The following is a 22,360-nucleotide window of genomic DNA, read 5'->3' on the forward strand; positions in this document are numbered from 1 at the left end:
CTTTATTCCAGGAGTCCTTGGGGGAGCTTCTCATTTAGTAGCCATCCTTGGTACTTCCTACTTTCCCCAACCTTAAAGGGGATGTTAGGCCCCTGAGTGAGGGTGGGATTCACCCTTGTCTTGCCTGGTACAGTGGAAGGCCCTGCCAGGCTTGGGTCTTGGACCACACACTGTGTTAAACCTGAGCTGTGGGTAAGTCCTCTCCTTCTCCAGGCCTCAGCTACTTACTCCAGGTGACATGGTGTATTAGTTTGTTTTGCATTGCTATAAAGGGATACCCAAAACTGGGTAATTTATAAAGAAAAGAGGTTTATTTGGCTCACAGCTCTGCAGGCTGTACAGGCAGCATGGTGCCAGCATCTGCTCAGCTTCTGGTGAGGCCTCTGGAAGCTTCTAGTCATGGTAGAAGGTAAAGGAAGGAGCCTGTGTATCAAATGCTGAAAGGGTGCAAGAGGGAGAGGGAGGAAGGGCCAGGCTCTTTTAAATAGCCAGATCTCAGCAGGTGCGGTGGCTCATACCTATAATCCCAGCACTTAAGGAGGCCGAGGCAGGCAGATCACTTGAGGTCAGGAGTTCAAGACCAGCCTGGCCAACATGGTGAAATCCTGTCTGTACTAAATATACAAAAATTAGCCTGGCGTGGTGGCAGGTGCCTATAAACCCAGCTACTCGAGAGGCTGAGGCAGGAGAATTGCTAGAACCCAAGAGGTGGAGGCTGCAGTGAGCCGAGAGCATGCCACTGCACTCCAGCCTGGGCAATAGAGTGAGACTCCATCTTAAAAAATATATAAATAAATAAATAAACAGCCAGATCACACGTGAACTCGTAGTCAGCACTCACTTGGCTGGGCACAGTGGCTCATGCCTGTAATCCCAGCACTTTGGGAGGCCGAGGCACGCGGATCACTTGAGGTCAGGAGTTCAAGACCAGCTTGGCTAACATGGTGAAACCCCGTCTCTACTAAAAATACAAAAATTAGCCTGACGTGGTGGTGGGTGCCTGTAATCCCAGCTACTCAGCAGGCTGGGGCAGGAGAATCACTTGAACCCAGTAGGTGGAGATTGCAGTGAGCCGAGATCAAGCCACTGCACTCTCCAGCCTGGGTGACAGAGCGAGACTCTGTCTCAAAAAAAAAAAAAAAAAGAACTCACTCATTACCCCGAGGACAGCACCAAGCCATTCATGAGGGATGAACCCACCCCCATGGCCCAAACACCTCCCACTAGTCCCCACCTCCAATACTGGAGGTCACATTTCAAGGTGAGATTTGGAGGGGACAAAACATCCAAACTCTATCAACGGTTTGCTAAACGTGGCAATAATAATAAGCCCACCAAGCAGGCTAGATGGATGTATTAAATCAATCACATATGTAAAGCAAATACTGGCTGAGACTCTGTCTCAAAATAAAAAATAAAGCAGATAAGTAGGAATCTGAAGCCCAGAGAGGTGATGTAACTTGCTGAGAGTCACACAGCAAGGAAATGCTACACTTGGGGCTAGAACACAAAGCTGCTGCCTGAAGTCTTTGGCTATGGCTCAAAAGGTGTTAAGTCATTGATGATGATAAGGATATGACGAAGCAGAGTGGCCAGTGAAACCTACAACAGACCCTTCCTCTGGCTCATGATGAAGGGAGAACAGCCTAAACTGCTCATCCGATGATGACATTGAGGGAAGCTGGGGCCAGCGGCCAGGCTAGTGCTTTCCAGTCCTTCTTCCCGGCTGGTCATTTCCTTGGCTTCAGAGCAGCACGGTGCCCACACTCTGAAACACCCACCGCAGGGGACACGGGGCTCTGATCCTTTTTGAGTAAAATAGCAGGATAAGGGCAGGGACCCTCATGCGGGCTCTTGGGAATTCAGTTCTAGGGAAGAAGGTTGGGCCTGGAACAAGTCCTGGGGCCTTTATTCCTCTTATAAAATCTATGGAACAGCAATAAATTGGCATCAGGTCATCCCTCAACACTTGAGATGGGAGTCCTTCCTGTGCCATGTGCTCAGCCTTCTAGGGCTCAAAGGTCACCTCTTCCAGGAAGCCTTCCTGTATTGTTCTCTCCTCTGCCAACTCCTCCCTGCATTTCTCCAACCCCTTGCTCTGCCTGCACCTCGCCTACAGCCCCCAGATCACTGTGCCAAAATCATGGGCCAATGCATCAGTCTCCACCACTTGCCAGGAGAGCCTGGGGTCAGAAACCGTGTCTCCCCCATCCCTGTGCATCCAGCCTCCCACGCAGGGCCCGGCACTACTAAGAGGTCAGTATGGTTGGTTCCCTGACTGAACTGTGGGCGGGGGCTAGAGCATGTGTCTCCACCAGAACTGTCTTCCAAAGCCTCCCTAGCAACACCCACAGCAGGACCCCAAACCCTGCCACTGCCTTGAGGCTTTTCCAGGCTGGTCATATCCTAGAAGGAGGTCCCTTGCCCAAAAAGTGTTCCTTCATGTATTCAACCATTCACTTCCTCAACAATGTGCCTAGCCCTGCAGTGGGGGCTGGGGACACAGAAATGAAAAAGGCACGATCTTGCCCTCAGGTGGCTCACAGTCAGGTGAGGGAGGCCAAGACCCTCTCCTCTGCCTCCCTCCATCCTTGCCTGTCTTCCTTCTTCCTTTCCGTATGTATTTATTGGGCAGGAGACACACAACTACACAGTGACAAGTGCCAGGAAGGTGGCTGTTGAGAGCTCTGTGGGAGTCCCGAGAAGAATCCCCAGCAGTCACTAGAGGCCTTGGCGAAAGAGATTTCCAGGAGACTCAGCATGGATGTCAAATCTTCCTATTGGAGGAGAAGCTGTGAGTCATAAGCCCCAAGCAGCCCTGCAGATTTCCCCATGAATCACTCACTGCCCTCTTCTCTTCGTTGGAGACACACGCCATGGGGAATTCTCCTTCGGACGGGAGGGAGGAAATATGGGGGAAGTGGTAGGAGGACAGGGCTCAGAGTGGAGTCCCCGAAGTAGATTTTCCCGTTATCTTTCTAGACCCAAAACCCTGACCCCAGAAGCTGAGCCCCAGGATGGCCCCGGTCTTGAATACCCAGGACCCTCGTGTGGCTTCCTGCTTACAAAGTGCTCTCACACACTTTATTTCATCTGCACACCACTGTGTGTTATGGGAAGGTCTCCAAGGGAAACTGCTTCATGAGGAAGGGAAAGAGGCTGGTCGAGCAGCAAAGAATCACTTCCCCCTAGCTTGGGCCCAGGACCCACCCAGGAGGGAAGGGAATCGTCCGCAGCCTGCAAAGATCTTTCACTTATCCATCACATTCATTGAGCACTTCCCTGCACGCCAGGCACTGTTCTAAGGGCAGGATGGCCAAGGTCCAGGCAGAAAGAAGAGCATGGGGCCCAGTGCAGGAGTGAACGTTGCCAGTGCTAGATAAAGCAATGAGGCCGGGCTGGCTAGAAGAGATGAATGAGGGAGAAGAGTGGCAAAGATGCGGTCAGAGAAGTGCAGCAAGATAGTATGAGGTCTTGTAGCCTTTGTTGGGATGTGTCTTTTAGCCTGAGTGAGATGGGAGCCACGAGAGGGTTTGAATAGAGGAGAAAAATTATCTGATATGCTAAAAGTTTCCCCTCTGGATTTTTAAAAGCCTGACTCCCTTCTAGTCATGGCAGAGCATGGAATTCAGAACAATTCTACTGGTGAGGACAAGGTAAGTTGGACAAAATATTAACATATTTTCGTTTAAAGGCATTATGACACTAAAAGGCAGTGAGGAGCTTTGGGACCAAGACCTGGGAAAAGAAAAGTCAGAGAGATGAGCTGGGCGCAGTAGCTCACACCTGTAATCCCAGCACATTGGGAGGCCAAGGCAGGTGAATCACCTGAGTTCAGGAGTTCAAAACCAGCCTGACTAACATGGAGAAACCCTGTCTGTACTAAAAATACAAAATTAGCCGGGCGCGGTGGTGCATGCCTGTAGTCCTAGCTACTCGGGAGGCTGAAACAGGAGAATGGCTTGCACCCAGGAGGTGGAGGTTGCAGTGAGCTGAGATCACGCCATTGCACTGTAGCCTGGGCAACAAGAGTGAAATTGTGCCTCAAGAGAAAGAAAGAAAGAAAGAGAGAAAGAGAGAAAGAGAGAAAGAGAGAAAGAGAAAGAAAGAAAGAAAGAAGGAAGGAAGGAAGGAAGGAAGGAAGGAAAGAAAGAAAGAAAGAAAAAGAAAGGGCAAGCAAGCAGGGAGGGAGGGAGGAAAGGTAAGGAAGGAAAGAAGGAAGGAAGGTTGGTCAGAGGGATGAACAGAGCCCTTGGGGCCTCTTTTCCCCAAAGGGTATCTGCCAATTCTGAAATAAAAGGACCAAAGGCTAAGAAGTTGAGTGGAACTTTTAAAAGACTCATGGTTCTAATGGGATGAAAGTTAAAGCTCAGGGCACACCAAGGGAGATCCTGGCACACCCCTATGCTTTTGGGAGTATTACCCAAAAAAAAAAAAAAAATCCAGGCTGGTGGGTCTGGTAGATCCACCAAGCTTTTAGTTGAAACTCCAAAGGGATGCACCCTTGGACTAAGAATGAACCAGTCATAACAGGATCTAAAGCCCAGCTTCAAGTCATCTCAACCCATCTCAATCTCTGCTTGGATTAAGGTGATGTGGGGTTCCTAACACCCCTAGACACCTCCTACAAATGGAAAATAACATTATCTTAAGCTTCAAATGATCTCTAAAATTTTTCATATACAATGCCTGACAACCAAAAATATGAGAAAATGAAACATAATCAAAAATCAAGAGAAAAAATAGGCAACAGAAATAAACACAAGGATCCAGATAGTTATTGGTTACACACATTAATTCTGTTTAATATGCTAAAGTATATAAATGGAGAAATAAGAACTGAGAATTATCCAAGGCAAATGAAAGGCATTAAACCACAGATTCAAAAACCCCATGAATCACAAGCAATATAAACAGGAAAAAAAAAACTATAGGCATATTATAAATAAAACTGCTAAAAATCAAAAACAAAGAGAAATTCCTGAAGCAGAAAAAAAAGACAGATCACCCTCAGAGGGACAACAAGGCAGTTAGCTGACTTCTCAGCAGACGTAACAAGTCAGAAGACAATGGATTGTATCTTCAAAGTGATTAAATAAGGTCAAAACTTGAATTCTTTACCCAGGAAAAATTATTCAATAATGAGGCCGGGCACGGTGGCTCACGCCTGTAATCCCAACACTTTAGGAGGCCGAGGCAGGTAGATCACCTGAGGTCAGGAGTTCGAGACCACCCTGGCCAACATGGTGAAACCCTGTCTCTACTAAAAATACAAAAATTAGCCAGGCAGGGTGGCAGACACCTGTAATCCCAGCTACTCAGGAGGCTGAGGCAGGAGAATCGCTTGAACCCAGTGGGGTGGAGGTTGCAGTGAGCCAAGATCACACCACTGCACTCCAGCCTGGGTGACAGAGCGAGACTCCATCTAAAAAAAAAAAAAAAAAAAAAAAAAAAAAAAAAAAAATTCTTCAGTATTGAAGATAAAAACATTTGTAGGGAATTAGAAACTAGAATTTATTCTCAGAAGCTAATGCCCTAAACACAACACTAAAAGGAAGCTTTGCCTGCTGGTTGAGAATAGACATAGAGGGGCTGTGCTGAGGCAAGAAAGCCAGCTTGGAGGCTGCAGTACGTAGGCAAGATATAATGGTGGCTGGACCGGAGAGGTAGGTTTGGTCTCAAACTCCTGGCATCAAGTGATCCTCCTGCCACGGCCTCCTAAAGTGCTAGGGTTACAGGCATGAGTCACCATGCCTAGCTCAGAGAAGTAGTTTTGGAAATGATGAGAAGTGATACGTTTGGGAAATGGATGTGTTTGAAAGTGGACCTGTCTCAATTTGCCATTGAATTAAATATAGGTTAGGAGGGAAAGGGAGGAGTCAAGGGTGTCTCCAAAGTTTTTGACCTGAACTAATGGAAAAATGAAGTTGCTATTAACAAAGGTGGGAAGACTGCAGAAGGAGCTGGTTTTGGGTGACTCAAAAGTTTGTTTTTCGAATTGCCAAATTTGGAAGTCTATTTGACAAACAAATGGAAATGTCAAGGAAGCTAATGGTTATTCAAGTCTGCAGTTAGGGGACAGGTCTAGGCTAAAGATATGAGTTTGTTTCCTTTTTTCAAATTTCCCTTATAATGATGAAGATAATGACAATGATGGTTAAAATAGCTAGCATTTATTGTTTACTATGTGTCAGGTACTGTGCAAAACATTTTATATATACTATTTCATTTCATCTTGACAGCTACCATGTGAAGCAAATACTTTTTTTTTTTGAGATGGAGTTTCACTCTTGTTGCCCAGGCTGGAGTGTAATGGCGCAATCTCGGCTCACTGCAACCTCCGCCTCCCAGGTTTAGGCGTTTCTCCTGCCTCAGCCTCCCAAGTAGCTGGGATTACAGGCATGAGCCACCATGCCTGGCTAATTTTGTATTTTTGGTAGAGACAGGGTTTCACCATGTTGGTCGGGCTGGTCTCGAACTCCTGACCTCAGGTGATCCGCCTGCCTCAGCCTCCAGAAGTGCTGAGATTAACAGGTGTGAGCCACCGCACCTGGCCATGAAGCAAATACTTTAACTCCCTTTTTATTTTATTTTTTTTGACTTGCATCACCTTTTATTACACAAAATAGATTTCAGCCGTGTTGCACATTCATTCTCGCTATAGATCTGGCTTTTAAAAAATCCCTAGGGATTCAGTCTCATCGATTTCATGATTTTCCTTTCATTGATGTCATGCCTCTATTGTAGTCAGAGCCCTCTCAAAGGACAAAAGCAGATGTGGCTGCCTTGGGTCAGCTGCGCACAGTGCACTCCCGGCCTGCCGGCTGGAGGCGCGGCTCCCATCCACCTGGACCGCGACTGCTAGGGACTGTCAAAGCGGCAACATGCCATCGCCTTCTCCAGCCCTTCTCCAGCAGCACAACCAGTCCTCCCAGCTGGTCCTCTGGGGACCAGCCGTCATGGCGACGTGGTGGCAATGTCCCCAGGCAGCCGACCATCCTGGGCTTCTCTTTGGGCAGGCCTGGGCCAGGACCTTAGGGGATCTCTGTGTCCATGGTGTAAATCTGAATGAGATCAGACACAATATTATCAATGATCGGCTTGGTAAGGTCGTCACCAAACACCTGCCACCACGGCTTCTCAGCCTCAACCTCGGCGGGCACCTCAACTCCGTAGACCTGCAGGGCCAGGTAGAGCACCGCCACCGCGATGCGCTGGGCCTGGAAGCGGAGGCACAGACCCCCGTGGTAGCTGTCCCGCAGCAGGGCCCAGGCAGTGACGGCAACCGGGGTCCGCTGCCAGCTGTGGCGGTTCAGCCAGTTCTTGAGGGAAACCAGGTAGTGGAGCAGGTGCTTGTGTGGATGCTGGAAGGAGACCTGGAAGCGCAGAGCTCTCAGCATGAGAAGCTCACACTGCACAATGCTGTCCCGGAGCTTCCAGAAGCGGGAGTCCAATTCCAGGGGCTCACCGCTTGGGTTAAAGTACCTGTTGGACACACTGATGATGTCACGAGTCCGCAGGTGCTGCTCTTCCACTTTGCCGGCCAAGTAAATGGAAGACACAGCAATCAGGTAAGGATCATAGGCGTCCAGGTTGGTATCGCAAAAGAACTTATGGTAAATGGTGCAAGCAGTGGCAATGGGAATGGACCTCATCCCTAGCTTGACACCTGCCTCCATGATGAAACTCACCACTCGGAAGTGCACCCTGGCTTCGGGCGCCGGCTGCCTCTCGGGGCCCCGCGCTGCAGGACCCCCTCCGCCGCCCTCCGGGGCTTCCATGAGGCCCCGCGGCCCCGGCGGAAGGAGAGGCGGCCCGGCGCGCAGAGGCCGGCAGAGAGGAGGGTGCTCGCCGCTCCTCCGCCCCGCCCCGCCCCGCAGGGCCCGCATCCGAGGGTCTAACTCCCTTTTTAGAGATGTCAAAACTGAGGGTTTGAGAGGAGAAATAATCCACTCAAAGTCATACAGACACTAGTTGGACCAGGTATTTGGAACAGAATCTCAAAATTTCCTTTGGTGGTATGATTTTCACATCTACTGAGTGTTTTACAAACCATGGGTACTTAAAATATGTTTATTGAATGAGTGAATGATTGGTGTCGATCTTGGTGAAACTTTTAAATCCCATCTTTGCAGTGTGCTCCACTGCAGAGGACTGTGCAGGCTGGCAGGGAAGGAGGGCCCAGGGGTCAGAGGTATGCAGTGCCCCCACAGGCCCTTGTAGGGGAACCCATCCCTGCAAGAACCAGTCACATCTCCATAACACCAACCGACCTTCTGAAGGTCCAGGATCCCTCACTGCCTCTTCTCAGAAAGTGTCTATTTCCTCCCCACTTTGTCTCCCTGAACCAGCCTTCAGGAACCCTGGGGATTCCAGGACCCTCCCAAGTTTGGGTATGGAAGGGACTTAGCACTGGCAGATGGGTGGGAGAGGAGAATAGATGAGGTTCACTGCAGGTTCTTCTTACACATGAGGGAACTGAGGCCCCGAAAGGGGAAGCAGCTTGCCCCAGGTTAGTGGAGCAGGGCTAGATGGGCTCAGAACAGAGGCCACTTCTCCAAAGCTCTGATGGCCCAGAGAAAAGCATTGTCTGATGCAGGCCCAGGATGTCACTTTGGCGAGGCAGCCCACTTTTGTTTTTGTTTGCGACACTCAGGAGGGGCGCTCCTGCTTGAGGGACAGAATGGAGAGCAGCTGAGTCACAAGAGAATGATATTACTGGGCCATATTACAGATTGGGAAAACTGAGGTTAAAGAGTTTGATAGCAGGCCGGGCGCCGTGGCTCATGCCTGTAATCCTAGTACTTTGGGAGGCCCAGGCGGGTGGATCACAAGGTCAGGAGATTGAGACCATCCTGGCCAACCTGGTGAAACCCTGTCTCTACTAAAAATACAAAAATTAGCTGGGCTTGGTGGCGTGTGCCTGTAATCCCAGCTACTCAGGAGGCTGAGTCAGGAGAATTGCTTGAACCAGGGAGTCGGAGGTTGCAGTGAGCTGAGATTGCGCCACTGCACTCCAGCCTAGCAGGAGAGCAAGACTCCATCTCAAAAAAAAAAAAAAAAAAGAGAGTTTGATAGCTTACACACCACTAACAGGTGGCAGAGTCAGGACTTGAACACAGGTCTAGCCAACTCCAAATCACACGCTGTATCCACTAGTCCACAAACATACCTCTCAAACCTCAGGTCTTTGCTGCTCTCCTGGCCTTGGAGCCCTCTTTCCAGTTCACCTCTCAAATGGGCCACTGGGTTATATCATTCAGGTCTTAGTTTATCCTGCCTTCATAGCCTTCATCCTTATCTTATTTTGTGATTATCTTATTTCTATAACCCCCCCCATATATACTGCCATGAGATGGCAAGTGACAAAGTAAAATTACTTTTGCTGTTTAGCGAAAATAGCAAAAGTAATTTTAGCTACTTATAAGTAGGAATTTTGTCTTGCACCTAAGTATCCCCTGAGACTATACTTATCAATATTTGTTGAACACATGAATGAGTGAATGAATGAATGAGTGAATGAATGAATGAATGAGTGAATGAATGTGTGGGCCTTCTGCCTAGCTTTAAAAGCTACAGTCAAGGAAAAGGTGGCTATGAGCTTATCTTCCTCGGCAGGGCACAGTTTTGTCCACTGTGGCGCTAGCAGAGAGCACACCCTTTGTTCTCCACAGGGTGGAAGACACCTCCTCGGCGGGCAGAGGGGAGCAGGGCTGCTGGTCTGCACCTACAGGCTGTTCTCAAACAGGCTCACCCCGCAGAGCTCTGGAAAAGAGGTGAGCAGCCCTCCCACCTGCTCTCCAGAAAGCAACCTGCAGAGAAAAACAGCCCGAGATGACCTGGATCCACCCGGGGGGCGCGGGGCGGGGCCGCAGCGGCATTGTTTGCCTCTGTGTATGGCAACCAGAAACCACCGCAGCCAGCACTTCTCAGAGGCACCCCGCCCCCCTTTATTTTAATCTCCTAAACTGATTTGTCAGCAGCAGGAAGTGACATGACAGCTTTCCTCACAAAAGGGAAACTCCTCCGCGTTACCATGGGGATAGAGGCCACTGTAGGATCACAGATTTATATAATCTTAAAGGTGTACACACAATGATGTCATCCTCTGACGGGCCAAGGGAGGGAGGGAAAGGGACGCCAGAGGCTGCAAGTCCAAAGCAAATTAGCTACGATTTGCAAAATTCCAAGGAAAGGAGAGGATGCGGTGGAGATGGGGGAGGGGGAGTGTTAGAGGTATTATAATGAAATAATGGGTGCCTGGAAACCACAGAAAAGCATAAAGTATGCATTGATGCATTTTCTACATCCCAGAATTAGAGAGATGGGAAGAACAGTACTCAGATCCAGTGCAAATTGGTCATTTTACGGGGTGGGAAAACTGAGCCAGGAGAACTGCCAGAAGCCATTAGGACAGAGACAAGGGGACGGAAACTTTCTCCATGGCCCACTGTGTGCCAGGCACTTTACATTCATCAGCCCATGTCTTTCTCACAAGCGAGCCTCAGTTTTGTCCTCTGTAAAATGGGTATTGCTGTTAAAGGTTACTTAACCTTAGCAGTACCTGGTACACAGTGCTCACTCTAAAACTGGCAACCATCATTGCCACATTATCAGTATTAAAAGTCTTATTTCAATCTCTTCCTGGGAAAAAAACACATTAATAGACTTTAAGTATCTTTCATCACAAGGTATTAATTTTTTCCCAAGGAAAGCAGTCTGAGGCCAAATATGAGATTTTCCGGAGGGTCTGAACACAGTGACTCCGGTACATGGGGATCGGGGGTTATCATCCCTGGCTCTCAGGGCTGGCATGAGGCAGAGTGGCTTGAGCCGGGAGAAGTGAGTGACTTGTTTTCACTGGCGGCTCCCTTAGGCAGCCGCTGTATTTTTCCACTGCGTGGATCACACTGGAGATTAATTTTGGTTCAGCCAGTGCCTGCCAAGCAGAAAGTGAAGGCCCTAGCCCACGGGGAAGTCAGCCATGGCATCTGTCACAGACTCAATGTCGCTGGTACATTTCCACGGAGAGAGATATTTACAATAGTAAATTTCTAGGCTTTGATAAAAACACTGGGTACGATTTGTTTTGATAGGCATGAACATACTTGTAATCCGAAACCCAGCTGAGGAAATGAGCTTGCCAGCCCAGGGTAAGTTCTTAGAACTTAGAACACACAGATCTTTCAGACCCTGGGAGTCAAGTGGCAGACAGTGAGCCAGAGGGGCAAAGTCAAGGACACTTACTCTGTGTAAAGACCTTGAACAACAGGACAGGAGCAGAACCATAGCACAGGGTGCTCCTGGATAAGGCGAATGGGATATTTCCTTTTCTGCTTCCCATAGCACTTTGCCCAGAAACAAAGAGTGGGGTGGGGAGCTAAGGGGCCAGTAATCCAAGAGCTTCGCTGTTTCTTAACACAACATTATAGACTGGATTATGTATTGGTAGCAATTACATCTCTTCTGTTTTTTGCCTGCTTGGCAAAGGAGTACAAATTCAGAATATTATCCTAGAACAAGTCAGGTTTAACTGCTTATTGTCAACAAAATGATGAAATCAGAGCAGCAGGTGACCTGAAGGAGGCAACTACCAAAAATGCCATGTCTATATGCAGAAACGCCAGCGTGCATGTCCTCCACAATGTTAGCAATGGTCAGGTTGGGGATGGGCTGTTGCAGGTGATTTCTTTACATGGTATTTGCTTATAATGCTTGGATTTTTTTTTTTTTTTTTTGCCAATGTATTTAAATTTTCACAAAAACAAAAGCCTTTTTAAAAGCAAAAAGATAGGTCAGGAGTTCGAGACCAGCCTGGCCAACATGGTGAAACCCCGTGTCTACTAAAAATACAAAAATTAGCTGGGCATGGTGATGTGCACCTGTAATCCCAGCTACTTAGGAAGCTGAGGCAGGAGAATGGCTTGAACCTGGCAGGCGGAGGTTGCAGTGAGCCGAGCTCACGCCAGTGCACTCCAGCCTGGGCGACAGAGGGAGACTCCGTCTAAAAAAAAAAAAAAGCCATGAGATGAGCAAGTGAAAGTCCGAAACAGATGTAGATTCCAATTCTCCTATTTCTGCCACTTAGCCATGCTGGGTCTCAGCATCTCATTTGCAAAAGGCCTTGCTGAGTTTCTCTGGGGGCAGGTAGCACACACCTGCCTTATGTCATGTGTTTGGAAAAATGTCTCCTCATAACTCCAGCACAGCTCAGAGATGGGAAGGCGACTTTTTATATTAACCTGAGGAGGGTATTAAATGAAGAAGGCAATCCAGGCAAGTGGCTATTTCCTCCTAGCTTTGGCTCTGGGGACACCTTGGCATCCTGGGTGACATGGTAGGTTACAGAGCTGCGAAAATGGACAGGGGTAGACACACTGATCCAATACTAAGAGTTCAGCTGTAGCGTCTGGTGTTGCATGATACTCACTTGTCTTCCTCTCTTGCAACCCAGCCATTTCATGGGACCAACGGGCCACCACAGGGCATGGGATCACATCTCGACACATTCTGCAGGCCCTTGAAATTCTTCCCTAGTTCACTAGTGGGAGAGGGATTGGGTGTGGTTGCCAAAGAAATAAAAGCATTGAAATTTCAATAGAAATGCCATAATTTATTCCATTGTATAAAAAAGTCATCCTTATGTAACAAAATGTCTTCTTAGAAGAAGAAATATATTATTTCAGGTCATAAATAATCAGCAAACATACAACTGTTGGCAACTAAAAAAAAACCCAACACTGGTATTTTCCATCAGTGCTGAAAACAAACCTGCTTACGATATATTTACAGGATAGTACAGTACTCAAAAACAAAAATTGAGGTATTTGGTTCTTCTAGGAGTAGACAATGACATTTGTGAAGGCAGACACCTACACAAAAATAAATAAGGTATATTCTCATATGTATATGTGTCGTCGGGAATGATAATACTGGTAGGTATGTCAAGCATGAAGAGATTCTACAAAAAACAGGGGTGAGCAAAAAGAAACCAGCTCACACACCGAGTCCTTTCTCTTCTGCCCCATTTTGTCAGATGGACTTGATGTACCCACTATATATTGGTCCCGAATGTGCTGAGTTCAGCAGATGTCTTGACGCTAAGTCATCACCATGACTGCTTAGGAACCCAGTGGAACTCGGGTGAAGTTAAATAAATAAGGACCAGCCCTCTTGAGCCCCTCCCAGAGTTATTGCATTTCTCCTCTCAAGGAGCCTGAAGTCCCAGTGGGATGTGAAGAGCCTCACCTCCCGTGGCCTTTCAGCAGCTGGGAGAGGTCGTAATGGGGCTCTGAAGGTAGCTCAGCGCACTGTTCGTGGAGTGGACAGGGATGGAGACGGGGAAGTTGAACACGGTGGTGGTGGAGGTGCCTCGGTCGAGCACAGCCATGGCAGGGCTCCCAGCCTCTGCCGAGCAGTGCGGGGCCAGCACCTGGGACTCAAACTGCAGCAGCTGGCCCATGAAGCTGAAGTTGGGAGAGATGATGCTTCGCCTCTGCTTCACAAACTCAAAGGCCTCGTCCAGCTTGACTCGGTTAGTCCTCATGAGGTAAGCAAGGCAGATGGTGGCTGACCGGGAAATGCCTGCCTGGCAGTGGACAAACACCCTTCCTCCAGCATTCTTGATGGAGTCTGGAAAACAAAAGGAGCGGCTGGTTACTTGAGAGCTCAGGAGAACCACCCCAAGCCCAGGTACAGTGTATCTGAGAAAGGTCATGTGTGTCTTGTCTAGAAATGGTCAACATCACCACATGCCATCACATGGATACTGTTCATGGAGGCAACGTGGGCACTGTGCAAAGGATGGCACAGGATTTAAACTCAGACTGGGGATTTCCACTTAGCAGATAGATCTCAGACCAGTCAATTCAACTTTGTGAGCTCCAGTTTGCAAATCTGTAAAGTGGGACATCAAATCAAATTCATATTTTACAGGAATGTTGCCCACACCAGACTGATACTGAATGTGTGGAAGAAGGCTCAGAAGACTTCAAGCTCTTGCCACAGAGGTTGGGCTTAGGGGCTAAAATGAGAAGAGAGAGGCAGAAAAGCCCCAGGCATCCGTTCCATTTACCTATGAAGTCAATGGCCTCGTTGAACCAGGAGCTGATGTCTGCCTTGTGGTTGTCCTCCACAGGGATGCTCTTGTACTGGTAGTGACCCTCAAAATGGTTGGGACAATTGGCTGAGACGTTGATCAAGGCAGTGATGCCCAAGGCATCCAGCATGTCCTTGCGGGAAGCGTGATAGGCACTGCCCAGGTACAGAAAGGGCAGGATTTCCACCGGGCCACCCTGAAATCCAGAAATATCCAACATTCATCAAGCTTGCTCAAAGCCAAGGCCAGTGCCCATACCCACGAAAACTTTCTGCTGGAAAAATCAATTTCAGATGCCGAGTGAACTCAGTTCTGTTGCTGGAGGATAAATAAATAGGGAATAAGCCCATTTGCCTGGGCAGGACCAGCAAGTTCATTTCTGTAGAGCCTACAATTAGACTCGACTCCATCAGACCACTTAAATGTGGAATAAATCATATCCCTGTGTCCCCTCCGTTATAAATAATGCTGCAGGTCACTTTCTATATTCTCCCTGGCACTACTCTTCCATGCCTTTGCCAGTTCTTCTCCCCTGTGGCAGGGACACCTACTAACCTGATCGTAGAGTGGGGTACTGCAGGAACTGCACCCAGATTCCGCGCTGTCAGGGACGCTAGTACTCAGGGGAAGGCTGAGCCCCATGGGGGTCGACTGTTTGCTGCACAGCTCCGGGCAGGAAGCCGAAAACGCTTCGTATCCTCCTGGGAATACAAAGACATTTTTTTTTTTTTTCCCATTAGAGACGCCGGGGCAGGGCACCTTCATACAACTCCCCCACCCACCAAGGGCTGGAAGTTTACATCGGAAAGGCCCAGGCAAGTCTTTGTTCCCACAGCCAAACAAAGCCAATGACAAGTTCCAGAGATAAATGTACTCCAGCGCCCACGCGCTGCAGGTGGGGCGACCCTCCGGGAGCCGAGAGCCAGGGGTACCGGGCAAAACCTCAGGGGTGTGCGGCCCGCCCCGAGCTTCCCCGAGGGCGTACCTTTGAGGAAGAAGACTTGCGCCGCGCGCGCCTCGCGGCAGAGCGCGCCGGCCGCCAGGGCCAGGGTGCCGTCGCGCTTGGCGCCGTCCAGGGCGGCGCTGCGCTCGTCCAGCAACACCACGGCGTGGTAGGCGCCGGCCAGCAGGCGGCCGCGCAGCTCGGCGTTGGGCACGATGTGCTCCAGGCCCATGGCGCCCTTGGCCCGGCGCCGCACGATGGTGCTGAAGCGCACGTTGACAGAGCCGGCGATGTGGCCGGCGTTGAAAGCGAAGAAAGAGCGGCAGTCCAGCAGCAGGCATTGCGCCGCTCGCTCCCCCAGCAGCGCCCGCAGGCCTCCAGCGTCCAGGGTGCCCACTTCCATGACCATGGCCGGCCTCAGCGCCCCCAGCGTGATCGGCCCTGCGGTGCTCTTTGTCTGTCCTCGGGGCCAAGGGCAGGGCGGCGCTTTTCGAGGAAAAGCTAGACCCCCGGGTCTCTCTGCGCCGAACCAAAAGCCGCTTTTGGACTGAGAGAGGAGCGTCACGCGGGGCTCCGGGCTCCTCGGCTTCTTCGCGGTTTCCCCGACTGCCCCTCCGACCCGCGTCCACACACAGCCCAAATGTCCTTCGCAACGAACCTGGCCCGGGGAGCGCGTTTATATGCGGCCTTTCGGGGACGGGGCGGGCCAGACCCGCGCTCAGGGGGAGGGGGGTGTTTGTTTGAATGGCGATCACGTGACGGGGCGGTGACGTCACCCGCCCTGCCAGGCCAGGCGCCGCCGAGCCAGAGGGGAAGACGTCATCAGCCTCGGAGCTGGGTCCGCTCGCCGCGCGCTGGCTCGCGGCCCGGCCCCCGCGCTGCTGTCCGACCTGCTCTTGGCGCGTCCCCAGGGACCGGGCCCGCGCCGCGCTCCAGGCCCAGCGGGGAGGAGGAGGGCTCGCTGCCAGCTGAGGCTGACCTCCGGGATGCGAGCGGCCGGGAGAACGGGCGACGTGCCACCTGCCTTGGCCTCGCCGCTCCTCCCTCTCTCCCTCCTCGAGTCCCCCTTCCCCGTGCCCCTCGGCCGCCGACCTGAACCGAAAGGGGCTTCCTGTGCTTTTGCATACTCTTGTGCCCCGTTCTCTCATTTCCTCATCACTAACAGGCGGGGAAACTGAGCTTCCCCAGGCGAAGCGACAGACTTGCCCAGAACCACACTACTGGGGTGGGGGCAGCAAAGAGGCGCCTAAGATGAAGTTTAGAGAAAAATGAACAACTCTGCCGATAGAAAAGTCGTCCCTACCAAGACCGACTCCAGCGAGTTGGGGCGGAGAGGTTCAGGGCAATGCTTTCCCGTTTCCCAGACTTTCTTTAAGGTGGCTCTAAAATATCAACATTTGCCATGAAAGTGTAAGCAAGCAAACCCTCACCGGGAAATAATGCTATTCCTAGTCTTGTGGCCCCGGGAAGACTTGGAGCCAAGGGAGGCAAGTCAGGGGGCTGAAATCCCGGTGAGGGGTCGCAAGGCCCCGCAGTGGATTCCAGGGTTTGGCGTTTGGAGGGGTGAGGGGCGACCCGCAGCGCGACTCGACGGCGCCCCCCAGGGGCCGCCCGACACGTTTCGGTCAGCTTGGCTCCAGACCGAGCCTCTCCATCCCTTTCTTTATTATACAAATAGGCAGTATACTGAGTGAGCGCCCACTAAGCGCTGGGCTGGGGGTCTCCAACCCGGAACAGAAGCCGGCCACAACCCTCGCTCCTTGTCCTCGCGGCCGTTATAGGCCGAAAGCAAAATCCAATCCCGGGCCATTCTGGGCGGATTGCCAGAACCTGGATCGCAACGCTTGGGAAGACCCCCGCCCCGCCCAGCGATATACGTGCCCTGAGTCCCAGTGACGGCCCCCTGGACAGCGGAGCCTGCTGCAGCGACGCGACGCGCTAGGTACACAAACATAAACATTGCGCCACCCGTCCGGGTGCCGAGTCAGGAACATTCTGCGGTTTCCTCCCCTCCTGGGGGAGGGGATTTCGCTGGCCACCCTGTGTCGTCGCTGTGCGAGCTGTATCACCAGTGGCAACTTCTGCATTTGCCTCGCTTAGCTTGTGTGTTTTCGCCTGCGCAAATGTTCTGCCTGGATTCTTCTAGAAAAGTTCAGGGCATGGAGTGCTTTTTTTTTAAAAGGGCGTTTTCTACCTTCATTTGAACATTGGTCAAGGACAGCAAAGAGGTTCTCAGATAAGAGCAACACCCTCCCTGTATGGAGAGATAGAAGAAAAAGAAATTGTTTATACTACTTATTCAGCTGAGGAACTCAACATAGTTTTTGCGTTGAATCATAGAATGTTACAGCTGCTGACTTTTCACTGCATACCGACTTGATTTGTCCCATTTTTTTTTTTCTCACCAAGAGCATTTATTATACCTTCCCCTACCGAAATTTTTCAAAAAGAAAACTTTTTTAAGAGCTGGGCGCTGTGGCTCACACCTGTAATCCCAGCACTTTGGGAGGCCGAGGGGGGCGGATCATGAGGTCAGGAGATGGAGACCATCCTGGCCAACATGGTGAAACCCTGTCTCTACTAAAAATACAAAAATTAGCTGGGCGTGGTGGTGGGCGCCTGTAATCCCAGTTACTCGAGTGGCTGAGGCAAGAGAATGGCTTGAACCCGGGAGGCGGAGGTTGCAGTGAGCCAGGATCATGCCACTGCACTCCAGCCTGGTGACAGAGCAAGACTCTGTCTCAAAAAAAAAAAAGAAAGGAAAGAAAACTTTTTAATACCATTATCACAGTAGTAGTGGCACAGTTTGGCCCTAGAGCCAGGTGTCTGCTGGCCTCTCCTGATTTTCTGTCTCCTCCCTTGCTGGAAAGAGTGCAGAGAGTAGACTTGAACCCTGTCATTTTGCTGCTGGATGGTCAGAGGTGAGTCTCGACCCCTACTGAGCCTCCAAGCCCACATCTGTACAGTGCGTCTACACTGGCCCACTTTGTAGATGGTTTGAGGCCCAAGTGAGAGATGGGGGGTTTAGGGAACCCAGGCCCTACCTCACCCCTGGTCTGTATGATTCACTGTATCTCTAGGGTTTCCCCTTCCCAGCAGAATGGTTCTTTATATATCATCATGCCCCTGTGCCTTTCAGAGACTTGCCTCAGAACCAGGTAGAAGGTCACTGCAAGCCATCTGCTTATGAGAGACATCGGTGGACAGGGGCCCAACTCAGGGAGAGCTCCTCTTTAAGACCCACTAACACACAGTGCTCGGGGTCAGTGGGTCACCTGCCCGGAGACAAGTGGTAAACGTGTAGCCACCTAGGCCCCCAATCCAGGCAGTGGAGATGCTGCTTCTGACTGAGGATGGAGCCAAAGAGAGCCCAGCGGAATCTGGTCACTGTAACCACAGAAGGAGGGAGGGACTGGACTTGTGGGCCTGGCTGCCAGAGGGAGGGAAGCAGATAAATCAGTGGCTGTTGACTCAGGGGAGAGAATTGGGCCTTTCTGACTTGGGCTGTTCCCAATTCTACCTAGTCCTGCTTAGGAATAAACCTGGAGACAGTGAGGAGTAGCGGGAAGAAGGGTTCAGGGTTCCATACTCCCCAAAAAGCTGGCCTGGATTTTCTACCTTTAATGTGTGGCCTTGAGTAAGTGCCCCCATGGTGCTGAGCTCCACCCACTCCTTCCCATGATGGAGAGAATAATAATAACATTCACCTCTAGGGACTCTGGGGAGACTCAGTGTAGCCAGGGTTGGCCCTAGCTCACAATCCCTGTCCTAATCCTGCTCTCAAAGGCGACTTTGGATCTCTCTTGGGATCACAGGAAAAGAAAAGAGTTGAGCTCCCGCTGATGACAGTCAGAAAGAGGCCCCCGCTCACTGTCTGCTTGGTAACCTTGGGCGAGCAGCTTACCATTTCTGAGCCTCTGTTTCCCCATTTGTAAACTGGGAATAATATCCATTTAGGACCAAGTAAAACAGTGTATAAGAACCTGATGTGGATGACACCCAAAGAGGGTGCTCTCAAGAGAGGGAGCAGAGCCCCACATTCATGTTCCCTCTTTCAAAACCCACAGCCTTTTTCCTGTGTCCCCTGTGGTGTATGGGGGTTCCTCCCCTCAATATCCTTCTATAACTCCCCATTTCTTAGCAAATCCAAAACTCATTGCCACTGGGCCTCGGCCGTCTATATGGCTCAGCTTCCCACTCTCTTTTCGTTCTCTCTTGTGCTCCAGGAAAATTCTGTGGGCCTGTGTTCCTAGAATGTTCTTGTCCTCTCCCACATCTTTGCTCACATTCCTCCCCCTCCCCCTGCCAGACAGTGGCCCCTCTGGGCTCCCCCATAGTCTTTCCAGGTGAAGACTCCTCTGGTTTCTCCAATTTCTCCCTCTCCTGCGTCTGGAGGAGATTGTCTGTATATTCTGATTGTGTACAAGTCACCTAGATCTTTGTCATACTCCTCCCAGGTTGTAAGTTTGTCAGCTTGAGGGCAAGGGGTGTGTTTTTCTCAACATTGCACTCCGCAGCCTACTACCTTTGATGCAGTGCCTGGCACATAGTAGATTCACAATTTGAGAAACAGTAGAATTGTTTCAAAGGGTACTGTAGAAAAGTGTCAGAAGAGAGGAGGGTGGTCATTGACACTTATTAGGCCTCACTTCTGGGCCAGGTGCATTACAGATATCATTCCATGAATCTATCAGTGATCCTGTGAGGTGCTTGTTGTCCCCAATTTATAGGCAAGGAAAGAGGCTCAGAGAGGAGACATGCCAAAGGTCACATGCCTGAGGTTATAAAGCTGATAATCATCAGACACAGATCCAAATCCAGCGCCTGTCTGACTTGAGAGAGGGAGCTGGGCCTGGGTCTGTTAAGGCCTCCGCGTCTGCCAGCCCCCTGTCTGGCAGCACTGCCTGAAGCCTCTGCCTCCCAGCTTCCTGGAGCTCTTCTCGCTGGACGGAGTGGTCCCTGGTGTCAGCCCAGTAGGGAGCCTGGAGCCTTCTAAGACTCCCAACTCAGGCCCTAGTGCCGCTGCTAAAGAGACTCTGTAGCCACTCAGGCCTACCTTGAGGGACTGGCAAGGGGCTGACTTCATCCTCTACACCCAGGCAGTTGGGACAGAGCTAGCTGCCGTTGCACAATCTTTACAAACAGATCTCCATGCTCAGACCTGGCAGGGCCCACAGAGCTGTGTCATCCTGTCTAACCTCCTCATTTGAGAATCAAGGGCCCAGAGAGGTTAGGCAATCTGTCCAAAGTCACACAGTGTTCAGAACATTCTAACTGTAGTCAGCATTGTGTGAGCTGTGTGTCCAAACCCTTAAGAGTGTTTATCTTTGGAAGGTGGAGTTCCTCTCATTTTCTTCCTTATGACTCTGAATGATTTGAACTTTTTAAACTTAAATGTGTTGTAACTTTTGTAACGAAGAATAAAAGATAAGATCAGAAGGCAACCATATGTAGGTAACGGCATTGTTAAAACCAAGTTACAGAGTTAGACTGCCTGGATTAGAATCCCAGCTTGCTTACTCACCAGCTGTGTGTATTTGGGCAAGTTACTTTACCTCTGTGAGACTCAGTTTTCTCATCTTTAAAGCGGGAATAATAATCATATTGATCTTGTAGGGCTGATAGGAAGGTTATATAAAACAGTGATTGGCACATTAGAGCCTGTGAGACAAACCTAGCTCGCTACCTCCTTCTGTACAAACCACAAACTAAGACTGGTTTTTATATTTTAAGTGGTTGGGGGAAAAAAAATCAAAAGAAGAATCTCATTTTATGACATGTGAATGTCATATAAAATTCAAACTTCGGTGTCCATAAATAAAGTTTTATTGGAACACAGCCACACCCGTTCCTTTACGTGGCATCTGTGGCTGCTGTCACACTACAATGGGAGGTATATATTGTGACAGAGACAGTATGGCTCACAAAGCCTCAAATATTTACCCAAGTCCCTTTACAGGAAAGTTTGCCAACCCCTGATAGGAGCTCATGGATGAAAAGTACTGTAGAACAATGCCTGACACAGAGTAAGTGTTTAGAAAACTTTGTTATTATTATTATATAGGTATTTATAAAATCTTCTTCCCTTCCGATGTTTTTAAAAGCAGTAATTGCTTTCATCATATAATTCATTGTGTTGAAGGTACAGTTTTCGTATTTTAGCATTTCTCAGAGTGTAACAATTGGAGGCATGTCATCATTAATTGACAGCATTTTTCTTTCTTAATGGTGCACAGATTAATGAAAGGGCCTCAGAACTGATGACATCTTAGAGCCTGTAGGTGCAGTAAAGTATAAAAGGTTTAAGATGGAAAAGAATTAAAGTGCTACAGTCATTCAGTTAACAGCCGTTCTAGTGGTGGGACAGACTTGTTAAGTGCCAGGATAGAAACTGGGTAGCCCAGGAAAGATGCCCAGAGGAGGGGACGTCTACTTGGAGATGTAAAGGCTGATGTAGGATAGAAATACCTGGAGGAAATGCCTTTGAGAGGTGGGCCTCAGTTACCTACCACTTTCCCCCAGAAGCCTCACCTCCCCATAAAATAAGAATAGTAATAACCCCTAAAGACCACTTTGTGATTCCTTTTCTTTATTTTTTTTTTTTTCAGTTGGAGTCTCGCTCTGTCGCCCAGGCTGGAGTACAGTGACGCGATCTCAGCTCACTGCAACCTCCGCTTCCAGAGTTCAAGCGATTCTGCTACCTCAGACTCCTGAGTAGCTGGGATTACAGCACCTGCCACCACGCCTGGCTAATTTTTGTATTTTTAGTAGAGACAGGGTTTCACCATGTTGGTCAGGCTGGTCTCAAACTCCTGACCTCATGATCTACCTGCCTTGGCCTCCCAAAGTGCTGGAATTACAGGCGTGAGCCACTGCGACCGGCTTATCAATGATCATTTCTATCTCTCCCACTAGCTTGGAAGCAAGGGCATGGTTTCTTGTCTCTCTTGGACCCCAGTATAAATCTCAAAGCAAGGCTTGTTGGACAAATAAATGAAGACAAGCCCAAGAGCCCAGGAAAGGGACCGGGAACAGCAGGGCCTCCATGACTCACACAAGCTTCATCCCTGAACCAAGGACGCAGCCTGCCAACAATGGCCCCAAGCCACACCCCGCCACTGGGGGAACTGATGCTGTGGTGAGAAGTGACAGCTTTCTGTTGACTCTTTTTTTTTTTTTTAAACAGAATATGAATTGAGACGTAATTTCATTTTCATAATCAGAACCTAACACTTAGTAACTAATGTTGGTGGAAGCAAATGAGATCGCAGTTTGTCTGTTCCAAACTCATCTCTGGGAAAAGGAGGAGGAAAAATTAT

At 49.8% G+C, this 22,360-nt stretch overlaps 2 protein-coding genes and 1 long non-coding RNA gene across 3 annotated transcripts; 1 reads left to right on the forward strand and 2 right to left on the reverse strand.

Moving 5' to 3' along the window:
- The first annotated feature begins 3,327 nt into the window (after nt 1-3,327).
- On the forward strand, nt 3,328-12,148 carry LOC134761453 (uncharacterized). The gene is made up of 3 exons (XR_010140076.1): nt 3,328-3,656; nt 9,675-9,776; nt 11,097-12,148. It is a non-coding gene; the product is annotated as an uncharacterized LOC134761453 (long non-coding RNA).
- On the reverse strand, nt 5,562-9,683 carry LOC100434883 (cyclin-Q-like). Its single transcript, XM_054556239.2, has one exon. The coding sequence runs from the start codon at nt 7,887-7,889 to the stop codon at nt 7,035-7,037; it is 855 nt and encodes a 284-aa protein (XP_054412214.2). The 5' UTR covers nt 7,890-9,683; the 3' UTR covers nt 5,562-7,034.
- A 444-nt stretch (nt 12,149-12,592) lies between the features above and the next one.
- Nucleotides 12,593-18,045, reverse strand: DUSP1 (dual specificity phosphatase 1). Its single transcript, XM_002816204.6, has 4 exons — nt 15,084-18,045; nt 14,654-14,799; nt 14,075-14,294; nt 12,593-13,632 (listed from the first exon to the last, which is right to left on the reverse strand). Exons 1-4 carry the CDS (start codon nt 15,448-15,450, stop codon nt 13,262-13,264), a joined length of 1,104 nt encoding a protein of 367 aa, XP_002816250.1. The 5' UTR covers nt 15,451-18,045; the 3' UTR covers nt 12,593-13,261.
- Nucleotides 18,046-22,360: the final 4,315 nt, after the last annotated feature.

The sequence above is a fragment of the Pongo abelii genome, chromosome 4 (genome assembly GCF_028885655.2).
Source record: "Pongo abelii isolate AG06213 chromosome 4, NHGRI_mPonAbe1-v2.0_pri, whole genome shotgun sequence".
NCBI lineage: Eukaryota > Metazoa > Chordata > Mammalia > Primates > Hominidae > Pongo > Pongo abelii.

Bases quoted from the DNA above. Each gene is read 5' to 3' on its own strand.
- DUSP1 (XM_002816204.6), bottom strand. From the start codon at position 15,450: ATGGTCATGGAAGTGGGCACCCTGGACGCTGGAGGCCTGCGGGCGCTG. The intron at 14,800-15,083 runs GTACGCCCTCGG...TTGTATTCCCAG, and splicing joins GCAAGTCTTCTTCCTCAAAG to GAGGATACGAAGCGTTTTCG. The intron at 13,633-14,074 runs GTAAATGGAACG...TTTGTTTTCCAG, and splicing joins CGAGGCCATTGACTTCATAG to ACTCCATCAAGAATGCTGGA.
- LOC100434883 (XM_054556239.2), bottom strand. From the start codon at position 7,889: ATGCGGGCCCTGCGGGGCGGGGCGGGGCGGAGGAGCGGCGAGCACCCT.